The 22,919-nt window shown below is 43.8% G+C and overlaps 1 protein-coding gene across 1 annotated transcript; it reads left to right on the top strand.

Moving 5' to 3' along the window:
* The first annotated feature begins 2,481 nt into the window (after positions 1–2,481).
* smad6b (SMAD family member 6b) lies at positions 2,482–22,058 on the top strand. The gene is made up of 4 exons (XM_068723163.1): positions 2,482–4,088; positions 6,664–6,720; positions 7,331–7,414; positions 21,153–22,058. Exons 1-4 carry the CDS (start codon positions 3,290–3,292, stop codon positions 21,692–21,694), a joined length of 1,482 nt encoding a protein of 493 aa, XP_068579264.1. The 5' UTR covers positions 2,482–3,289; the 3' UTR covers positions 21,695–22,058.
* Positions 22,059–22,919: the final 861 nt, after the last annotated feature.

Here is a 22,919-nt window from a genome sequence, read left to right as displayed (position 1 = left end):
TTAATTAAGCTGTTGACACTATTGTCTTATATGATTAATGACAACAGATAGGTAAGAACGTCACTAATATAAAAATGTTTTCTGTTTTTCTACTGCAAAAATCTAAAAAAAAAAATACAAATAGCATTGAGAGCATGTGTGCCTACAATAGTAAGTAGAGTCTGTTGTTTACCATTTACCCTGATGGGACAAGAAACAGGAGATAAGGTGGAGACAGACTTGTAGAGACGTCAGTGAAGAAGAATTCATCTGTTGTGTCTCCAGACTACATGAAGACCGCCGGCTCTGAAAGTGTGAAAGGTCAGAATTGTAATTGTAGGAACAATTCAAAAAGCCTAGACTAGCTTTTTAAACTGTGAAAACCTGTCTGATGTTTGGTACTGTGCCATTCCCATCATGTCACAGCATTACTCAGCAATGGCCTCGTCATGTTCTTCTCCTCCTTGAACACACACTTATAGTTCTGACAAGCTTACTCACACATTTTTCTTTTTTACTTATTCTCCTTTCTGCTATCATCCTGCTCCCTGGCACTGAACAGCGATGCAGAACAAAAGTTGGTGATTAAAAACAAAATTAGTTATCAGGTTAACCTGTGTGTTAGATGGAGCTGTATCTGCGACATTTTCTGTTTTATTTTTCACTGTAGTTAAGTGACAATCTATCCTGGTCACTTCTTTACTTCATGGTTTATTAAATAATGACCGAGGGATCCAAATATGGCAGCCCATTTTTTCATTATAGCTGCTTAGTGCATATTTCCACTACTTACTATGAATGTTAATTGTACAATTTTGGAGAAGGTAACTATATTTTCTCCCAATTTGAAGTTCCCTCTGCACTGCAGTCCTTGTCAGCAGTACTTTGTTACCTGGGGAGGATGTAAATACAGGCGGTACAGTAGTCAGCTCTTTCACCTCACATCCAGAGGATTGGACCCTTCTGTGTTTGCATGTTCTCTACTGTGGGTTCTCTCTAGGTTCTCCAGCTTCCTCCCACAGTCAGAGGACATGCAGGTTGGGTGAATTGTTGACTCTAAGTTGCTCGTAGTTATGAATGTATGCGTGGTTGTCTGTCTCTATGTGTCAGCCCTGTGATTGTCCAGGGTGTACCCTGCTTCTTGCCCAAAATCAGCTGGGATTGTCTCCGGCCCCCCGTGACCCTGAAAAGGATAAGCGGTGTAAATACTCACGCCACCACCTTAATATACATGCAGTATGTTGTTGCCAGCAGCTTCTATTCACATGATTGCAATCAGCTTCCCCGGGAGCGTGCAACACTTGGGAGGTTCTCATTAGCGCCCAACTGATAAACCAATTGGGCCGATTTTAACACAAGTACCAAATATATGTTTGAGATAATTGGGAGGTAGTGTCTCCATTACTTTGTCCAAAAAAGAGAACTGACAAGTGTATTTTTACAGTAAAATGTCCCATTTAGTACATTTCTTTGTTGTATCCCCCCCAAAAAAATGAAATCAAGGGATCCATATCAAAAATGTCGATCAGATATTTCAAACTCTCAACGAACACAACAGCATCGCACATGTTTACAAAATAATATCTTGACAACATTCTCTGGGCTTTTTTACATAATTATAATGTATATTTGACTAGTGATTCAAATTCAAAGAGTAGCCTAACTTTTGTGTTGTCTGGAAATGTTTTTAACAGCGTTTCTGTGGTTTGGTTTATTCCCTTTGTCTAACCTAAATGTTGGCCTCACACAAATTAACACTTTATTAATCTGATTCCTTATTTGGAAGTTACTTTAAGTGATATTTCCATTGCCTTCCTGGTGTTGTAACAGTGGTATCACCACAGTCCTACTTGAACATACTTTATAATTTCAGTTTGAGACCCCTGTCAATCGTGAGGTTAGTAAAAGTCATGTCCACTGCAAATTCCCACTGTACAGTCAACTTAAGTCTTTTGTTTTGGAGATGTCCTTCATTGAATTCAGTGCATCTTAAAATTGTGTTTTTTTGTTTTAAAGGAGGGGGGCTGATGACAGGCAGGATGTCCTTATGCCCACTTAACGTCTTTTGTTCTTGCTTTGTCTTAACCATTCATAATCCTCATTTAACAAAAAATCCTAAATCTAATTTCATGAAATGTACCATTGATGCCCATGTTCCTGTATCGCCATTCAAAAAATACAAATGAACTGTGATTTTTTAGTGGGGAAATAAAAAAAACAACAACACTCAGTTCATGAAAGTTCCTAGTTGCTGTTTTTTTCTGTTCATAACAATCACATCCTGCCGGCAGCGCGGATGTAAATACGTTTTCGTAACTTTAACTTAAAAACTAGAGGTGGGTGTTTCGCCTTTAAGAGTTAAGAAACTTGAAACCTTGTTTGCGCAACAATCAGTGCAGCTCACAGCCGCCAAAGTGTCTAGACTAGCACATGATGGTAGTCAGCCAATGGCTCCATCGCTCTCCTCGGGGGCCCCGTGTGTGTGTGTGTGTGTGTGTGTGTGTGTGTGTGTGTGTGTGTGTGTGTGTGTGTGTGTGTGTGTGTGTGAGGAAGCGGGGGGAAAAAAGAAAAAGAGAGAGAAACAGGGAGAAAGAAAGGGACCTGGGCTGCAGTTTGGTTTAGATCCGAGTAGAGAAGCAGGAGCGCGATTCAGCCCCGGATTGTTACTCTTCATGTAATTTCTGCTCGCGTGGATATTTTGTTGGGATTGTAACAAAAAACAAAAAACAAAAAAAAGAAGTCCCCTGACAAGAAGACGACAAGGATCCTGATTTCTAGTGCATTTTCCTTGGGATTAAATCGCCTCGAAGTACCTCATGCTCTTCGTGCCGGTGTAGAAAGTAGATCTGAGCTTGTTAAAAGTCCGAAACTGTTTCAGGCTGCGAGTTGCCGTCTTTCGTTGAAGGCTTCTGGCTCTGGATTATGTTTCCAAGTATATTATGTTATGTTATTATGTATTCTACCTTTTTCATTCGTTCGTAACAAACACATAAACAGTCAATTCCGCAGCGATCCTGGATAATAAATCACAATCTCACCCGCTTGATCATTTGCAGCACATTCGGCTAAATGAATGCATTTTGATCGGAATGCTGCAGTGCATTTATTGCGCGATTCTGCTGTTGTAAATGCAACAAAATAGCCTTCCCTCTAATGTTGCGGTTTTGCCACAAATGCTCGTCAATTGGCTGTGCATGCGTTGCACGGCATTTCACAGACATTAATGTTTTGCAACGACCGTAGAAGTATCTGTAATATTCGGATATCCGTACAAGAATAAAAACCCTCATATAGATTTTCAAGTTGTCGTATGTTCAGGACGAAACGCTCAGGTCTTGTGCGGCGACTCTGGAGAAGCCGTTTGATCCCAGATAACGAAGGGGAAGATGGAAATGGCAAAACTAGTGAGGGCTGTCGGGACGATCTGTTCGGAAACAACCCAGAGAAGATTCCCAAAAGGGAGCTCGCACCGATGACCCCTAGCGGGTCTCTTGTAGGGGACATAGGGGGTGTGTGCACCCGGAGCCCCGTGGAGAGCAGCGGCTTGGGGGTCACGTCGGACCAAGATGGGGGTGCAGTGTGCGTCCAGGAGCAGGGGAGCCCCCGCTCCATACAGGACAGAGAATGCAGGACAGTGACGTGCTGCTTATTTAAAGACCGGGACCACTTCGAGTTCAGCGGTCCGGAGACGGCTCAGGGTACCGCGGATCCAGGGTCGTGTCACTTCGTGTTGCGGAACCTTGGACCACGGGATAGCGGCTCTCCTGAGGCGCAGGAGGCGATGCCACGCACGGTGTTGGAGCAAGAACTGAAATCGGCCACATACTCTCTTTTAAAACGGCTAAAGGAAAGGGCGCTGGATACCTTACTAGAGGCGGTGGAGTCCAGAGGAGGGATGCCGAGCGACTGTGTTATGATTCCCCGGACAGAGCTGAGGTTGGGCGGCCATGTGGCATCTCCACAGCTGCTCGTGTGTAAACTGTACCGCTGGTCCGACCTTCAGCACCCTGCCCAGCTCAAACCGCTCTGTGAGTGTAAGAGCTTTGGGGCTCCGGACAGTCCGGCAGTATGCTGTAACCCCTATCACTACAGCCGGCTCTGTGGGCCAGGTAAGGGCATCTGCCAGGACACTGAAACTGTCTGTATGTAGCACCACACAGGCCTAGCCAGATGCTGCCTTTGGGGTGTAAAGTCACCAGGTAGTCCATGAAGGCATCTGGGTCCATAATGTTTGTTTCTCCTTAGTTTTTCTTTGACTTCCCTGTCATTAACCACAGTTTTGTAGACAACCATCTTTACTTGTGGACATTCCTATGTTCTATAAACCTACAAGTAAATGCTGCATACATAACAGTAAGGCCTATTTTGTCCATTTGCCAAATCACTATAAAGAGAACTAAAAAGGTCATATTAAAAGCAGACATTAACTTTGCAAGATCGTAAAAGTGTTAAGGGCCTTGAAATAGGCTCAGAAAATATTTCCCTATCACCATGTTTTATTTGTGTGGTATTGTTAGGCTTACTTTCATACTGAGAGATAGAGAAAGGCTGGCCGTTTGATTAAATAGTTAATGATTACTCAAGTCTTCCTAATGGCAAGGTGAACAATAATAAAATCCTTTAGAGCTGAGGCACATTTAATGAAACATATATGTGAGAGCCTACTTTTATGCCAGCTTGATGTTATTGTTATGCTATTCTGATGTTATCTTGATTAAGTTTAGTATATTCAGCAAAAATGCATGCAAAATATTGATTTGTTTTAATATGTTGGTCACTTTTAAAAGATTTGAGTTGCCTTGAAAATTGTATTTAAACAGCTTGGTGTACACCAGAGCATCGCTCATATTAGCCTACAAAATCTGGGCTTTTCGATGAAGGATACTGTTAGTACTGCTGCTGTCTTCATAGCTATTCTAGCATTAAGTCTTCAATGAATTCCATGATAACATAAAGTACATGACATCTTCAGTGTGTCTGAATACCTCAGTGCAATTGTCACTACAGCAGTTTTCAGTTTTTACCTCTGTTTCTTGCAGGGCTGTTGCCAGGTATAGGCCGAACTATCAACAGTGTATGACATGACAGTAAAGACTCAATCAAAGGTCTGGACCTGGGGGCTGTGATCAGTTTTGTTGTTGTGGTCGAGGATTAAGCTTCACAATCAATGAGCTATCTATGGCAGAACTTCCCTGACCTATATTAAACAGATTCAGGTTTGGCAGGGGGCAAGCCTGTGATTTGGCAAACCTTAAACGCTAGGCCACTCGACCCCACTGACTCCAGAGAGGGAGAGGGGCACATACCCCATATTGGGACCAAGGCTCATAGTAGACATATCTCACATGCGCTCATGCGTGGCCCGATAGAGCTGGTATTTCTTTCATGCTATTCAAGAAGGGGGGCTTTGAATCAAGACCTTAATCAGTGGTTTTTACATTGTTTGCAAATGGGGAAGCAAGAGATATGGAATTGTGTGAGACTAACATTCAATACATGAAATGTGTTTTAGTTGAAACATATTTTAATCCTTTGTAAAGCACAACTCAATGCTTAAAAACAAGTAGTGCTGAAGCATTTGACAACACTGTTAAACCTACTTGGGTTTGATTTTAGAATGATATAAAAATAAACTACTTCTGTTATGGTCTTATGTAAGATCTTTTAAAGAATAAAACAATGTATAATGTGTTGCAGAGAGCTTGGATTGAAGTGGGCAAAAACTTTTTCCTTTTATTTTGCAAGGCATTATACTTTTCGAATGAGATCAGTTTCAAGTTGCGCACTAAAAGCCCTTTTGTCCTAAGGAGGTCCCCTCATGCTATTTAGGTGAAGGAGTGGTGATAATATACAGTTTGCATACTACTGGCGCCAGACTGACTAGCTGTGTATCTGAGTGACTGAGTTCAGATCCCAGCAATTACTGCCGCCACTCTTAAAGGACCCGCTGCTATTATGCTTTTCTCCTTCCCCTTTTCTCTGTAGGCGAGGTCACAGTGTGCTCACAAAATTTTCTTTCCTTCGTGCTTTCTTTCTTGTGCAAGTTTTTCACTTAATTTCTCCTCTTTATTGGATTAAATCAAGGAACACAGTGTTAAAGTTAAAAAGCAGAGATCTACTCTGATTCATCAAACTACTAATTAAAACTTGTTGTGATGACTGCTTCAGTTAAATGAAACATGCTTAAATAATAGAAAAAAAATGTAGTATTCTTTTGGCTTTATTAGCTTTTTAATGACCATGTCTGTAGTGCAGACACAAAGCTGTAAGAGTTGAGCTGTAGTCTGGTGTCCACTTTCAAATGGAAGTGAAAATGTTTCAATAGTTGTAATATGAAGCACTAAATAGATAGGGATCTAGATGTGCAAAGAAGCTTATGAATGTGTTACAAGATGTTTACAGTTATTTCACTAACCAGCTTTGTCAGCCGCTTTACATCAGAGGATTTTAACTTCTCAACACACAATTCATTTTTACAGTTTATTAGTCAAAGTATGTAAACAGTGCTTAATAAAATCCCTCCTTAGACCCTCAAATAGTTAATTTAAGTTTGAAATGTAAATATGACTTTATGTTTAGTGATATCACAGTAAGGATTGAGTTTTTTTCTTTCTTTCTTTCTTTGTTATAAACAGCATTTCTTCCCTTTATTAGCTTATTGACATGAATTGTTTTGTGTTACAGAGTCACCCCCACCTCCTTATTCGAGGCTTTCCCCTAATGAAGAACACAAGCCACTGGGTGAGTGACACACCTGACGCTTTATGTTTCATCCTCATTGTTTCGTCTGAATTCTGCTGTAACATTGATCCTCTGTGTTATGACTTGTAACCGGGCAGTTGTAAAACTGTAATGACTTGATTTATTATGTTTTTCATTCATAAATACAGATATTAATGGCCTGCAAAGGGCACAAACTGTTTTTTGTTCATGCTCTGGTTTAACAGGAAGAAAAAGAAATAAAGCAATGTGGAAAATGTTAATGACTCTAATTGGGTACAGTTACTGGCAAAACTGCATGGTAGCTTTGAGATGAGACCTAGGCCAGCATGTAGCATGATGTCAGCATGCCAGCCAGGGCCAGTGTGGGTTGTATGGTGAGGGTTGTATGTACTGGCGGCTGATGGGACTTTGGAGCCTGGCAGCTAGCTGGGCCTGCAAGCTGGATTACAGCTGAGGTTTCTGGTCAAGGGGGATGTCATCAGGTAAAGGCCTGTTAGTGAAAAAATAAGCAAAATGAGAAACATTTTCTCGTTGAAATGAAGAGGTAGCAATTGAGTCTCTTGTGCTGATGGTTAGTGACAGATCAGACTAGTCACAGATGAATAAATTCTGTTTTGTGTCCCCACAGATCTGTCAGACTCCACATTGTCTTACACTGAAACTGAGGCAGCCAGCTCACCAAATCCAAATATCACACCGGGGGAATTCTCAGGTGGGTGTGTTTCTCCAACTGTCACCGGTCTCCAAATAAGGAGTTTATGTCCGAAATGTCTAGTCCTTATTATAGAAATGAACAATTACCAGAAGTTTGTCACCCCAGAGGAGCCACTCTGTAAATACTGAAGTAATTAGTAAATCAAGCCCAAGTGTTTTACTGTTGTGATGTACATTTTGTAAGAGGAGGGGCATTTCTTTTTTGGTTGGCGCAGTAGACATACTGTATAGCTTTAGGTGGTCAAAGGCTGTTTGCAGCAGAAGTGTGGTTTGACATACAGTACGTAGAAGTCAGTAAGGACATGTAGTAGATACTAAAGTAAATGAATGAATGGATGAAATCATCCACGTGCTAAAGATCATTAGTGCATGGCTTAGGGGCTTTTCTTTTTCCCTGAACTATGATTTAAGTTGATAGATTGAGTAATGAAGCTCATAATACAGATGTTCATTTGTAAATAAGAGATAAGTGTCTTCCATGCTGATGTGTTTGCATTTCTGTGCATCAAAATAATACAATCTATGAATCAACATATTATCATGGGACTATATCACAGAGCTACCATGACTTTGTTCAGTGCTGCTTTGTCCTAAAATGGTAACAAAATATGATTAGTTAAACAAAAAAAAGTAAAAGGAGGTATTTTTCCTTTGGATTGTACTATAACAGTTCAGTACTCTACTCTGCATAGCTTTTGAGTGTAACTGGATGAATATGCAAGCTCATGAAGGTAATTTCATTTTCATGTTGCACTATTCCTTCTCATTAAGGGCCATTACAAACAGTCGGAGCTTTAAAGATAAAGGTTTCATTGTAAGTGGTGCAGAGGTTCAGCGGGGCGTGTGTGTTGGCCACAGAGCTGGCCTCCCCTCTCCTCTGTTTTTCTTTCAGAAATATTTGAGTGGGATCAAACTGTAATAAGATCCAAGCTCACTCAGAAACACACACAAGCACACATAGTTGTGCACATGCCTGTGCACATACACTCACACATACAACTCTACCAAGCCTGGCTGTAAGTGGGCTGCAGGGAGGGGTGGGTTTGGGGAAATGGAGTTTCTCCTGTGAATGGGGCCACACCAAAGGAAGCGAGTAGAAACAGTCCTGTCCTCTGATTTGAAATGAAACACTCCTTTCTCATGGCATTGAGTAAGCATGCCTCCCCCTTCATATTAGGTCCGCAGCCAGCATGTACAGTGTCATGTAGATGGGGAGTCAGAGCCCTCATTTTGGGACTTGCAGGGAACAACATTTCCTGTTAAAGGGTCTGCCATGGCTCAGAGGCCTGGACACTGAGCAGTTGACATGGCTACCTGGCAGTGAAGTATTCAGTCAGCAAGGGCCCCCTACTCCCCAGTACACATGCTGTCACCACCTCAGCATGGCCCGGCGACACTCCCTGAGTCAACAAATGAGGGGCTTGTCAGAGCGCGCACCACAATTCCTCAGAGACTGTGGTGAGGAGGGAGGATCTAGACATGCTAGGCTTTGGTTTCTTCCAACTGTGTTGTTGCTCGTGAAGGCCAGGCCAGATCACGCTGCATTGGCTGGGACGACACACTCCGCAACTTGGACTTGGGCAGCAGAATGACCAGTGCTCTGCAGGGTGGTAGTTTACCGTGCTGTGAGCTAAATCTTGTCGCCAGTTTGTCTCTGATCATGTTGCATTTGGACCGTATGGTTGTTCTTTATTTTTAGATACAAAAGAGTGTCCTTGTTGAGTGAAACAAACCATCAGCATCTTGTCAGTGAAACAGATCTTCCACCATGTAGCTTATTCCATCATAAGACCAAGAGCCTGAAGGCCTTCTTATACAGCCCACTTAGTTCTGCTTTAACACGAAGGCATGTAATGCATATTGTCAAGTTATCCTGTGTTGACCTGGAGATGACTTTCTCTGTGAATCCCCCTGCAGCTCGGGTAGAGAGACTGTCTGTGTGTAACCAGAGTTGTATGGGATCCAGACTCCACCCCTCATGCAGGAACAAGTAAACATCTTAAAAAGCAAGTCTGGGGGGCACTTGGTGGATGTGTGGGGTGTAGTCAAATAATCAACGGCACTTTACAACCCGGGGCTAAAGAAATACCCACTGAACATTCTTCTGCATCACACAAAGGCTGAGAAGTGGATCAGAATTGGTTGTTTTGGTAGAGAAGCTCGTTCTTCCATATCCATCAACATAATAAATATATTCAGTGGAATTCGAAAAGTAATTCTCCCTCCGCTTTAGATTATTTAGTGCCACGTGAATATGAGATATGTCTTTGAATCGATACGCTATATATACACATTAATGTTAGAGTTGCATTTAAGTGCAGATACATTTCTCTCTGGCTGATTCTTGCAGTTGTTAAAATGAAAAAATGTTCTTACATTTTCCCAGCTTCCCCATGTGCACATTATTGTATTACTCTTAGTGTCACACCTCCAGTTACTGTGTGGTCATAGATATTTGAACCATTCACAGTGTCTTATTTAAACGTGGCTGTGAGGGGGAGAGACAGCCCCAGCAGGCGCTATGTGATATCTGTTTACGTCATGAGCGGACCCAGCTTGTATACCTTAGCACTGTGTGTGTGAGGGAATGTGCCTTTGCTGGTGCTACCCTCCCAGTCTGCCTTCACACCTGTTTCCTCACCGCCTGGGCCTTGTCGTGTGGACCTCAGAGTGAAGCCCTTTGAAGCAGGTCTCATTGCTTCCTGTATGACTGTCTGAGGGGGTGTTTCTCCCCTACACATTGAAACTATTATGTCAGTCACATTGTCTCTGACATTAGGGGCTCTTTATGTTTGTCACTTCTTCGTTGTAATGCTGCTCTCAATGTGAGGAGGTATGCCAAGATGTCTTTGCGCTGCTCCTTAGAAATTTCTGTCATTGAGGATGTGGTCATTTAAAGAGCAATAAGTGTCACTATGTGTAGTGATTATCATATTAACAATGTTTAATGTACAATGGATGACGTAGGCCTTCCCTCTTTGCAAGGTTTAGACCACTGTAAGATCATGGCTCCAGTTTACCTACATTCTTCAGTCATTAGAGGTTGTGTCCTCAATCAACCCAGTGGAATTTGTCAGCATAACACTGTGTGTACACACTCCTGTTGGTGTAAGTTGAGATCACCAATGTAGATGGAGGGGCTCCCTCAGATTTGCTGGGTCAGGTGACCAAAAGACACGCAGAGTGACCTGAGTCGTCGTACTTTTATTTTATTTTCCTCTTTTATTTTTCTTCTCCTTCCTGAGAGGGTAGGAAAGTTGGACCGGAGGAGCGGAAAGATTGAAAGTTGTTAGACGTGGATAGCACAGACTGCTGTTGCGCTTACTGGAGGGAAGGGGGCATCAGCAGGTAGTCAGGGTTCCCACACAGTAATCACACAGTGCCCTCCTCCGTCTGCCGGCCTGTCTCGGCAGGAAAGGCCAGCGCTGTCTCTCTGGATGTCTCGTCTGCAGACAGGCACTGTGTCAGGTCCCCTCTGGTATTGACTGATTCTTCCAGGCAGAACAAGGCAGTTAGTAGATAGATGGTAAGGGCCTCATGTGAGTCACGCAACAGATTGCTCAAGGAAATTACAGTGTACAATGCAGAGGTGCTGGGACCGCGAAAACGCATCTGTAAAGCTTCTGTTTATATATGCAGTCTTTGTTTCTTCCTCATATAAGTGCAGAGGCATACTGACATACATTCACACGCACAAGCAAAGCTAATTAAATCGTGCAGTCAATACTAATCACAGCCTGCCCGTCTGTGTCAGGAAGAGGCCCTTAGTAGCAAACTATTCACTCTGTCTGTGTCAGAGACAGCGGCACGCAATGCTTCTCTTGATTAAAGTAGATTGGACTAGACCTGTTCTAGTTGATCTGACTTTGAAGGCATATGATTCCACTTCTGCTAGGATCCAATTACAAAGAATATCAACTGTATGCATTTGAAAACATTTGGGATAAGTTGCACTTCTAATTTGACTGTGGCTTAGAGGGTCGTGCTCTAATCGGAAGATCAGCGGTTACAACGGTCCACATGTCGAAGTGTCCTTGGGCAAGATACTCAACCCCAAATTGCGCCCGAAAGGTGTGCCATCTGTGTGTGAACGTGAATTAGTTTAGATCCTGATGAGCAAGTGGGATCTTGTGTGGCTGACTCTGCCATCAGTGGATGAATGTGTGTGAATGGGTGAATGTTGACTTGTAGTGTAAAGCACTTTGAGTGGTCGTACAACTAGAAAGGCACTGTATAAATGCAAGTCCATCTACCATTTAATTTGCTCTGAATTGTCCTGTCATGTTTTTCCGCATTAGATCATCTATTCTGTTCATTGCAGTGGCCTTCGTATTTTATTGATGGCTCTTTTAAGTTGTGCTCTATTTCTATTTCTCCCGTGTGCTTATATGATGCTGGGTGACATAATGTAGGTGACATAATTAACAGCACACCCAGATCCACAGCCAAATGGTTAATTTATAGCTCTGGAACTATCATATTCAATTGAATGCTAATAGCTGTCATCCCGCTCCTTTATCTTTAAAATGTTGTGTGTATTCAGTATTCATTTCCCGCTGTGCAGGCATCTATCTCTCTCTTTATGTAGCAGCAATACACTAACTCTGCACTGCTCAGACAGAGGTATGGCCTGATGGAGTGACAACTGCATCAGCATGTTAGCGATTTCCCCCTACCCACCTCGAGGCATGATCCCCCTGCTCAGTCCCACAGACCCCAGAGTGAAGCAGCCCGGGCTCATCTCCCCCTGCCGCCTGGCACATGGCCTCAGGTTTCCACCGCAGCCCTGAGCCTTCCCAGCGCCTGGCCGCCCACACTCCCTCAGGAGCCCCAATGCTCCAGGATACGGGATGTGGAAATAATGTGACTCGAGTGCTTCCACCCTGCCTCCCGAAATCAGGTTTTGCGGATTGTTTATTTGAGGGGAAGGAGGCCTCAGACAAACATCCTGTTTTAAAAAGCTGCCTGGGTTTTGTAGCAATGCAGGGCGGTGAATTGCCCCTTTGACAGGGGGAGACTGAGGAATGTTGAAGAGAAGGCCAGCATCTCGTGGGGACATGAGGGGGCTCTTCTCACCCGTTCGTCATGTCCAGTTTGCAGAGTCCATTTTTAAGCCGGGGGTGGAGGGTTGTAGCTATACATCCTGAAGGGTCTTGTGCTCTATTCTCTCTGTAGTGGTGTAGGGCCTGTACCTTCAGTCCTCGTCTCAAGTATCCGTTCCTGTCCTGGGAGGCTGGCTTCCGTTTCCCCTTACGTAACACACATACACATAGAAAAAGACCCATTGATAAGTGCGATAAGGCCATTTTTCATTTTCCCTTTCTCAGCATTGTTAGACTGTGGTGGGTCAGAAATCCATTTCAACTTGTTTTTCGGGGGTTATGACATTGATGATCCTCAGATTCCTCTAAGTTCTAGATGAACTATTGGCTCACTAATATAACATGTTTGTTGTTGTGTATTGAAGGATGTTGCGTGTTTTTATTTGTGTGATTGCAGTGTAGTTTGTTTCTGGCCATTTGATTAGGATCTTTTACTTTGTGTTTTCCAGGTTTATCATTCTAAATTGTCACACAGATGGAGGGTGGGGGTTGTAGTTGTCATTGTGTTTGGATTTCTTCACACAAAATTTGCTCTTAAGAATGGATTCTCAGTCAGAACTGGCAACACAGTTCCTAGATGTGGTGAGGTAATGTGACCTCTATGTGCAGAGTGAAAGCCATGCTAATCTAAAGCAGTCCTTGGAGAGGCCTGAAACCCCTTACATGTCAACAGAAACTTGCCTGCTGGGCTTAATATTTATCTGTCTCCACCTGGCAAGCCAGAGTGGTGCCAGTGCTGCTGGGTGTTTAACTAACTTCTGAAGGGCTCACAGATAAAGATAAATCTAAAGCCTCATACACGACTATGAGTCTAAGCTCACAGTGCTGCGCTTGTCATTTGAATTTGCAGAGTGTACTGTGCTCAGGATAAGATGGACTATGTTTGATTTCAGGGCTTACCACACAGATAGAAATTGCTGTCTGTAGAAATAACAGGAGGTGTGCTCAGGCTATAATTTGTGCCCCATATTCTACCTTAGCAAACAAAGTGAGTGAGCTAATCTTGTCGTGTGCTCAGGGAGGGCTGCTGTTACCATCTTCTCTTCCTTCACACCGCAGCGCAGCACCAGCCTCCACCAATAGATCCATTCATTCAGCTCAGGGCAAAGGGTTACAGCAACAAATAAAGAGCGTGCAATGCCATTAAAAATGTATGGAATGTCCAACTGTTAGTTTAGTGTTTTAGTGTGCCTCCTCTCAAGGCTGAGAGGGGGAACAATACTCCATTTGAGCTGGCCACTGTAAATGTGCTAGCCTGGCAAGCAGTGGTGAAGGAGGTGCCAGTTGTGGATGCTGTTTTTATTTTCTGACTGTTTTACCTACAATTATAAATCCAGATACTAGCCTTGGCCAGCTATGATTTAGGCCTGTGGTCTGATTGCTGGCGAAAATAGATTTAAGATTTTTTTTTTCCTTCCTCCCCAGAGGAGCATTGACAGTTGTGCCTGAACCTATGGCTGTCAGTATTTTTAAAACTCAGAATAGCCAGCGCATTCTTTGAGCCTCCAGAATGCTGTGTGTGGATTAACTGTAGGGGCCCATGTCATCCGACATCTCTACACAAACCTTTTACAGCCGGAGGGAAAGGATAGGAGCTCATTGTTGATGTGTTGAGCAGTGAACTCCCAGTGTATCAAGGCTTGTAAATTTCTCTTTTTGTTGCACATGTGCAAACTAAGAGGCAGGAACTTGATTTTCTTTTTCTTTTTCCTTATCTTGAACTTGATCTGCTGGAGCTATATCTTCATTCCACTCCCTTGTGTCAATGTGGGGCCAAGTTTGATAGACATCATTTGGAGCCTTTGATCTTGATCCCAAAAGATGATGTCTTTAAATTGGAACAGAAAACCTTTATTTTGAGTGAATGGTCCAGCAAAACACCCCTGATAATACAGTGTTTACAATGGCTTAGTGCCCCGTTCTGACCGAGGTATTGTTTCCTGAGCATGTCCAAGTATGTATGTCCTGATGTTCTAAACAAAGCACAACTTGACGAGGCAAATTGCACTCTGGAATAAAGTTTTTGCCAGTAGTAGTTATTACAAGTCATAAACATGCTTATTTGAAAATTCTAATTGATTTTCTTCCCCAGGGAAAATTGTATTTACTTATGTAATGTGTGTTTTACTTATCTTTTATTTGTGTGCATTTCTGAAGTCTTTGCTGTGTGGCTCAGTTTGTGCAGTCAGGCTGTCGCATTTCAGGGTACGGTTTAGATTAGAGGTCTGGCTGTAGCTTCCCCCTCTTCCCCTCTCTGTGACTGCCAGCACATAATTTACTTAATGAAATCCTGCCATTCCCTTTAGCTTCACGATTTTTTGCAGATGTTGACAGGGAAGGACTTTGTGAATTATTGGAAATGTTCACTCCTGCATTTTTAATGAATGTCTTGCTTGTTGTGAACGAGCGGCCTTGTCGGAGATGGGGGGGAACAGTTGTCTTTGTTTGGGGAGCTGGTGTCTGGATGCCCGCGGTGGAGCAGTGTGAGTTACAGCCCAGCAAGTGTTGTGATTGAAACAGAAACTCTGGTGCCACATTATCCTGACAGAACACATTCTCCTCACAGACTCTGATCCACTGGGCCGATCAATAGGAAACCATTGTTTGAACGGCAACTCTGTCCATTATAGCTGGTTCACCTCCCTGCCCGGTGGAAACCAAATACCTACCTTTCCCCTTAAATTAGTCAGACTAATATAACTCGTAATAATAGAGTTCCTTGTTATTGTTCATTTGAATCCAAGCTTTCAACATAGCTAGGCCAGCTAAAGTCAGTTTCTTCCCTCGGTCTAGAATCTTGCTTTTCGACTCTGAAGAAAAGTATTAATCAAATAAAAGTATATATGTAAAAGTGTCAGACCACACAGCCAACACTTCCCCTCTCATGTGACGTGTGATTTGGTGAGAATTTTTCACCAACCGAGACTCTTAAAGGGGAAATAAACCAACCTTCTTGATGCACCCCCACCCCCCACAGTCCTAACCAGAGTAGGAAGTTAGGAGGCACAGTGAGGAGGAGGGGGCGGGGGGGGGGTGTTCAGGAATGTGCAGGGTCTCCTCTACTCAAAACGCTCCAGCCTTCTTGGCTCGAACCTCCCTCCCTCACACACTCACAAACAAACACACTGACACACACACGCACACACACAAACAGATAGGTTGTATGAGGAGGTGAAAGGGCGCAGCCACCCAGCAGGATGTTCGCTGAGTGTTTTGCTTTCTGTGCTCTCTCAGACTCCGCTGGCCTTTAACGCCGCCTGTAGATATGACATTTACAAACATTCCCCACAGTTTTCACAGAGCCTTTACATGCACTGGAGGACTCTCCTAGGACTCACTTGCATCACCACCATCACTTGTGCTCTGTGTCTCTCATACATTGCGGAGCTTTGGAGAAAACATTGAGGAAATGAGCAGCACATTTTCTTCCCTTTTAAAAAAAAAAGTCTTCCCGCCTCAAACCAGTGGTCTCTTACTCACGCGCCCAGACGGCTCCTCCATATTAGCCTCCTTAGCTTCCTGTGCTTTTTACACCCTCTGTTGTTTATTGACTTAATTTATGGATTCTGTTAGTTATCTGCTATCAAGGGTACAGCACTTTTCCTCCCTCGTGGGGTCATCCAGAAACAGAAACAGAAACAGAGGGAAAGTGGAGAGGAAGTGGATGACAATGTAAAGCATTCCCATTGTGACCAGCCGGGCTTGGTGACTGGATTCAGTTTCTCCGGCTCCCACAGTGTTTTCTCCCAGCATATATCTCTTCCTCTCTCTCTCTCTCTCTCTCTCTCTCTCTCTCTCTCTCTCTCTCTCTCTCTCTCTCTCTCTCTCTCTCTCTCAGCAGAGAAAGGCCAGACCTCAGGGAGAAAAATCCATAGACATATAAGAGCAGCTCCAGTTAGCGTGTCTGTCTGATAAAGCCGACTTTGATGGCAGCGATAGCCCAGACGCCAGCCTAAATGTGGCCTGCTCAGAGGTTGGAGTTGGCCTGTAGGAACCCCTGTCTACAGAATTAAAGCCATACCATACTCTGAACAGGAGGAGGCTTTTGCTTTAGTTCAGCAGTGTTATTTCAGTTGTAAAAGAAAGTTAAATCAAACAAATTAGTGGGTTGCACAGGAATGCTCAAAGAAAAGAATTTGTTCTAAATTTTCACACACACAACCACAGTGTACACAGGCACACACACACACACACACACACACACACACACACACACAGTCCTCATGCCCCCCTCCTCACCACCAGCCCCCCAGCCTATCAGTTCATTGGTAGAGTCTAATAGCTGGAGGGAATCTAATCCTTGGCACAGGATGAGAGACTGCCCCCCCCCTTCTCTCCTCGCTGCTCTCCTCCCTCGACTGCACTGCTTAAAGGGACTCGCAACAGTGTCTTTTCTTTTTTCTTCCTCCTCAGCAAAGTTTTGCAGCAATGTCCCTATCTCGCTCTGGATTAGGAGAGATGAAGTATAATGGAGGTGGCCCCGGAGCTTGGTGGGGAGATGTTAGCACGGAGGGGAAGCTGTTGTTTGTCTGCCTGTCCCTGACACTCGGCCTCCCATTCATCTCACTCCAAAGCTGTGTTTACCCCGGGGCAGCTCTTTTCTGCTTCTCCCTCTGCCCTTTTTCCCCCGTCCTTTTCATGCTGTCTTTAAGAGCATTACTGGATGATCATCAAGGATTGCCATTGAAACTCTCAGGCCCCCATTTTTGTGTACTTAGTAGTAAGTATTCAGACTCGCCCTCGAGTGCAAGGAACTCATAGCAGGGCAATCTGCTTTTTTCCATTTGTAAACCTGTGGAAAAGGCCTGGGCAAGTTGTGTTTAACACAGGGATATTTAAGGGTTGTGTTAATGGCATGTTGGTTTTCTCTCAAACCAAAAAACTATTTAAATAGCAATAATTGTGATCAGTATTTGCCGTTTCTTTGGCCTGTGTCAATCGGGGTAGCTTAATATTATCATCAGTAGTGTAATGTAACAAAGTACAATTATTCAAGTACTGTGCAAAAGTACATCTTTCCGGTACTTGTACTGTACTTCAGTTTTTCCATTTCATACAACTTTATACTTCTTACTCCACTGCAGTCATTTACAGCTTTAGTGACTAGTTACGTTATAGAACCCAAACATGTACAATCAAATTCAAATTAGCTTCACCTCCATGAACTAAAACAGAAAAAATCTACTTTTACATGAATGCATCAGTAATAGTGATCCAAATAACATCATATTATAACACTCACAGGGGGCATTTCAAAAAAAGTTTTATACTTTAAATACATTTGATTTTTACTGAAGTGACATTTTTGCTTGATTTTATGCACAGGATCTGAATTCTTCCTCCTTGACTATCTTCATGCGCTCTCACATTTCATGCAGAATAATAATTTATGCTAAACCTATACCGAAAGCTGACATTTTACATTTTGTCTGTTTTGCAGACACTTGAACATGTGTCGCTGTTTGCTTTCTGAGTTCCAGCGAAAAGTCTGTGTTTGTTATCAGACCTGCTGTCCTGCTTTTGATACTCCGAATTCCTCCAATCAGACAGACCACAGGGAAACAGAAAAATCAACGTTTTTTACATTCTTTCCATTGAGCTCACGCCTTGTTGTGGAAATCAAGCTCTGCGCACCAAATGCTTTCTGTAGTTGGAGAAGTGTTCGTTAAAAATCTCTTTACTGTGTGACTGTACTAAGACATGTAGTACGTGCAGATCCAAACGACCAAGGTTACTTTCAATTCACTGAAAGTGTGAGAGGGCTTGTTACATTTTGAGTGTCGTAATTTGTTTACTTATTTCATGACCCTTAAGGGAAAGCCAAACAGAGACTTATCATCATACTTATCATATTGCTAACTGCTTTATTCCATGAAGCCGTCGGCTTCCATAGATCCACGTATCTCCACCTGTTTTAAACCAGCACTTTGAGATTGGTTATGTAAGGCGTCAGAGTCGATAAACTCCTTCTCGCGTTCAGATTCACAGGACCTGGGAGGGCAACGGCCATACTGTGGCTGCGTCCATTGACTCTGAGACTGACACTAAGAGGAGAGGCTTTTGAGAATAAAATAACAATAATAACATACGCTACTATTCTAATGGGTAAACGAAGCTGTTAAAAGGTGGCAGGGTTAAATGGATGCAGAGCACCAGTAATTGCTCCCAGCCCGTCATGGCTCCGCCCTCAGCAGACCCTCTGAAAGCCCAACATGGAGTCGCAGAGAGTTGGGTGCTTTTGCTGTGGTCAGAGGGGAGGAAGACACACGCCCTTGCTTCACCGCCTTTTAGGTTTGGTCTTATAATGATAATTAAAGCTGGCCTCATACTCTCTTATATCAATTTGGAAAAGGTAGATCAACATATTCAGACACATCAAAAGAATCCAGGCTTCCTTAAAAATGTCAAAGACTGCGCATTTGATGTAGGGCAAGCACTGGAGGCCATAGTTGCCGGGGTGATATTGTCCAAACAGTCTGCCGATGGTGATAGATCCGCTCTGTTAAAAAGATCCCAATGAGTTCTTCTCTCAGAGCCTTCATCTCAGCACTGCCACTTAGCCAAAACACACAAGTTCAGGACAAAAACACAAGTTCAGGACAAAAACACAAGCACGATGGCTGATTTCCATCCCCGTCCAAGCAGACACGTGTGCGCACAGGCACACGTAGACGCTTAACACAACAGAGCGACAGGAAAGGGCCTGGCTCGTGGTGTGCTCATTGTCTTCTCTCAGGCTTAACATTTGAGACATTTCTAACCTTTGTCCTGCTCATTCCTCTTTCTGGTCCTGGCAGTCTTACTGACTACCTTTGTTCCAGGCTATGTGTGAAAACTAGACACTATTGACCAAATTGCTTTTGCTTTATTCTCCCCATCTAAACAGGAGGAGACGGTAGCCATTTGGTCTTTTGTGTTTGCGTGCACAGTTTCAAAGTGAGTTTACCTTGATGTGTGGGCTCCATTTGATTTGAGACAATAGAGGGCCATAAACAAGTTGAGGCTGAGTTCTTTGTGTGGCCTAGCCGCGCTGAAGTACAAGCTGAGCTCAGAGTGGAGGAGCTGGAGTGTGGAATTCACTAATGGCACATGCATGTTGGGGCCCCTGAAGAGAGGGGGTCATTTCAGCCATCAGTGTGTGCGCAAACACACAGAGAGCCTGTCTGCAGCTTCCCCCCACCCACACACATCCCCACTCACTCACTCTTTTCCTCCCCCTCCACAACACAGTGAGCCTTCAACCAGCAGCCGTTTTGTCTGTGCAAGTCTGGTCAACGTTTTTGCTAATCTTTGTATAAACTTTACCAGTGTGGGTCACTCAGCAGAAAGGTTTAGTTGGGTGGGAGGTGAGCGAAGCATTTGTTGCTGTGTGGATCTGCGATGCTCCACCTTAAAGGCGTTTGTTAATGGGGCGGGCGGTCATTAAGCCCTGAGAGCAGAGAGACTGAAAGGAATGAGGCCACAGGCCCAGGCTTTAAATCCTCTGTGCCAATAGACCCTCTGAAGCAAAATAATGGCATCACTCTGTGTGTGAGTTAATGGGAGCTGATAGCATGAAGGCTGGGGGGTCAGCGGGTCACGGGCTTGTGCTAAGTTGTCAGGGAGCTGAATGCCGTCCCTGGGCCCACAGCAGGGGGAAGAGCTGGGTGGAGGGGGAGGGGGACCCCCTGCCTGGCCCTCTCCCGTCACCCCCACTCTTGTGGAATGTGAGGAAGACGAGGAAAGAGGAGAAAGAGGCACCCTCATTCTGGAGAAGTAGAGGGTGAAGAGACGGATGTGAGATCATGGGACTCTGTGCTTTTTCTTCCTCTTCCACCCGCCCCTCTCCTCGTAGCACAGATTTTACGAGCAGTGTAACTGTATGACAGCTTTGAGCAGTGTGGACTGAAGCAGCCTCTGAAAGCAGTCAACAGTGCTGTGTGTCTGTTCACTATAGTGAAGATAGAAGTCCACCCAGGGAGCAGTAACTCACTTTGGAGTGCTGAGGGCTGTCACTGGAAAGAGTTCACAGACTGCAGCCATGAAAACTGAATTAGCAAGCTGATTTACTGGACAGAGATGTTTAGGAATGAGGTGCCAACTTTGTTCCACTGTAAAAAGAAAACAGTGGTTTTGTCTTAAGCAGTGTTTATTAAAATGCACGCAGGCAAAACACTGACTTTAAAAAAAAAAGCCCCAACACACTATTGCAGGAGGTTATTTGCAGTGGAAACACTGAGTCTAATCCTCAATGCATTTTTAGTAAACGATCTGTTTTGAAAGTGCATGTGTGAGGAGCCATGACTGCCTCTGTGCTGTGTGGTCAGTGTTTAATCGTTACAGTGTCCTCTTGAGGCAGAGGAGGAAACTGCAGGTCTTCAGTTGGACTGACTTCACTGCACTCTCCACCCCCAGGATATGTATAGTAGCCTGCGTGCGTGCTTGCGTGTGTGTCTGTTGGACGGATGTGCATGCAGTGGTATTTATACAAGGCTTAGATTTCAATACAGTGCCTCCTTCAGTATTTATAGTGTGGCCATCTGCTCTGAACAATAAAAAGAGATAGTTAATCCCTTAAAACTTCAGCCTTAGTTTTTACTAGGCCTGTTTGCTTTTGTTTATGTTTTGTTTAATGACTGTCCCTGTCTCTTCTAGATGCCAGTATGTCGCCTGACGCCCCAAAGCAGAGCCACTGGTGTAACGTGGCGTACTGGGAGCACCGCACACGCGTGGGTCGCCTCTACACAGTGTACGAGCACTCCGTCAGCATCTTCTATGATCTACCTCAGGGCACGGGCTTCTGCCTGGGCCAGCTCAACCTGGAACACCGCAGCAGCACAGTTCAGCGCACACGAGGCAAAATCGGCTACGGCATCCTACTCAGCAAAGAGCCGGATGGTGTTTGGGCGTATAACCGCAGTGAGCACCCTATATTTGTCAACTCCCCAACCCTGGATGTGCCTAACAGCAGAACTCTGGTGGTGCGGAAGGTGATGCCGGGCTACTCCATCAAGGTGTTTGACTATGAGCGCTCATGCCTCCTGAGGCACACCACGGAGGCTGACCTCTTGGATGGACCCTATGACCCCAACAGTGTGCGCATCAGCTTTGCTAAGGGCTGGGGCCCCTGCTACTCAAGACAGTTCATCACCTCCTGCCCCTGCTGGCTGGAGATCCTCCTCAACAACCATAGATAACACAGACGGACCCCACAAACTATCCCAAATATCATCTACCTAGATTTAATATAAAGTTTTTATATATTATATGAAATATATATTATACTTGTAAATACGGAGTCATTTTTACAATGTAATTATTTATGTATGGTGCAATGTGTATATGGACAAGAGGAAAAAAATGGAAATGCACTTTGGCTTATATATATTATATATATAAATATATATAAAGATAAAGAATCTTTCAATACCAACTTGAGAAATTATACAGCAAAATTAGGATGAGCCTGGATTCGGTGTATAGTTTTCATATACTATTAATATCCAGACAAAAAGCTAACACCATTCACACATTGATAATAAAGGATTCGCATAATAATTATCTTTGTTTGGTCTGCATCATTAGCTCTTTGATTACAATACTTTCAATATTCATGTATTATACTCATGTATTCTACTGAAATAAGGTATATTTCCTTGTGTGGCATTTGACGTTTAGATCCAGGGTTAGCCTGGGAGCAGATAATATAAAGGTCAGAGGTGAACTTGTACTCATCTTTGCCAAGCAGAAAATGATCAGAGCGGTCATTTCACGGTTTATTCAGAATGGTCATTGAGAAAAGTAGTGTGATGTCTCCACTGGTGGGTAAAAAAACAAAGCCGTTGACTGATTATATTTATATTTCAGTAGCATCCATCGCAACATGTGCATAGCTAGTTTTTAAGACAAGCAAACTCAACTGATCCACATGTCCTTGAGGTCCTAAGGAGCCCCCGTAGTGAGGACCAAGAAGAGATGGTGCAGTAGGGGACAGTGTAGGAGGAAATGATGAAACTACTCTAACAAGTTGGACGATCGCTTGACGGTGTTTCTACTTCAGCACATTATCGTTGTCCCGTGGCCGCAGGTCCCAGCAGCCAGCTCGTCTCACAATGGACGTTGTTGTAACTGACCGGGGGATGCGGCACCCTGAAACCGCCACAGTGATACTGGAATGTATGCAGAGAAACCAAGAAGTTTTACAAGCCTACTGGAATCTTAAATACTTCAGCCAAGGTGGATGTGGTTTAGCTGGCTTCCTTCATAATTGCTGGTGTAGGGTTGTCAGATTGGCGGTGGTGGTAGTGAGGAGAGGGGGGGGGGGGGCAGAGGTCTCTGCCAACATTCAGCAATAGAGGCATTCAGTAACACTCTGATTTAATGAGTGCTGAACTGTGCAGTTACAAGGAAATGTGTTTTTTA

The sequence above is a fragment of the Cebidichthys violaceus genome, unplaced genomic scaffold, assembly GCF_023349555.1.
Source record: "Cebidichthys violaceus isolate CVI_PGR_0920_01 unplaced genomic scaffold, fCebVio1.0.p SCAF_3, whole genome shotgun sequence".
Taxonomy (NCBI): domain Eukaryota; kingdom Metazoa; phylum Chordata; class Actinopteri; order Perciformes; family Stichaeidae; genus Cebidichthys; species Cebidichthys violaceus.
The sequence above is the reverse complement of the archived record's forward strand: the minus strand, read 5'-3'. Positions and strand labels throughout refer to the sequence as shown.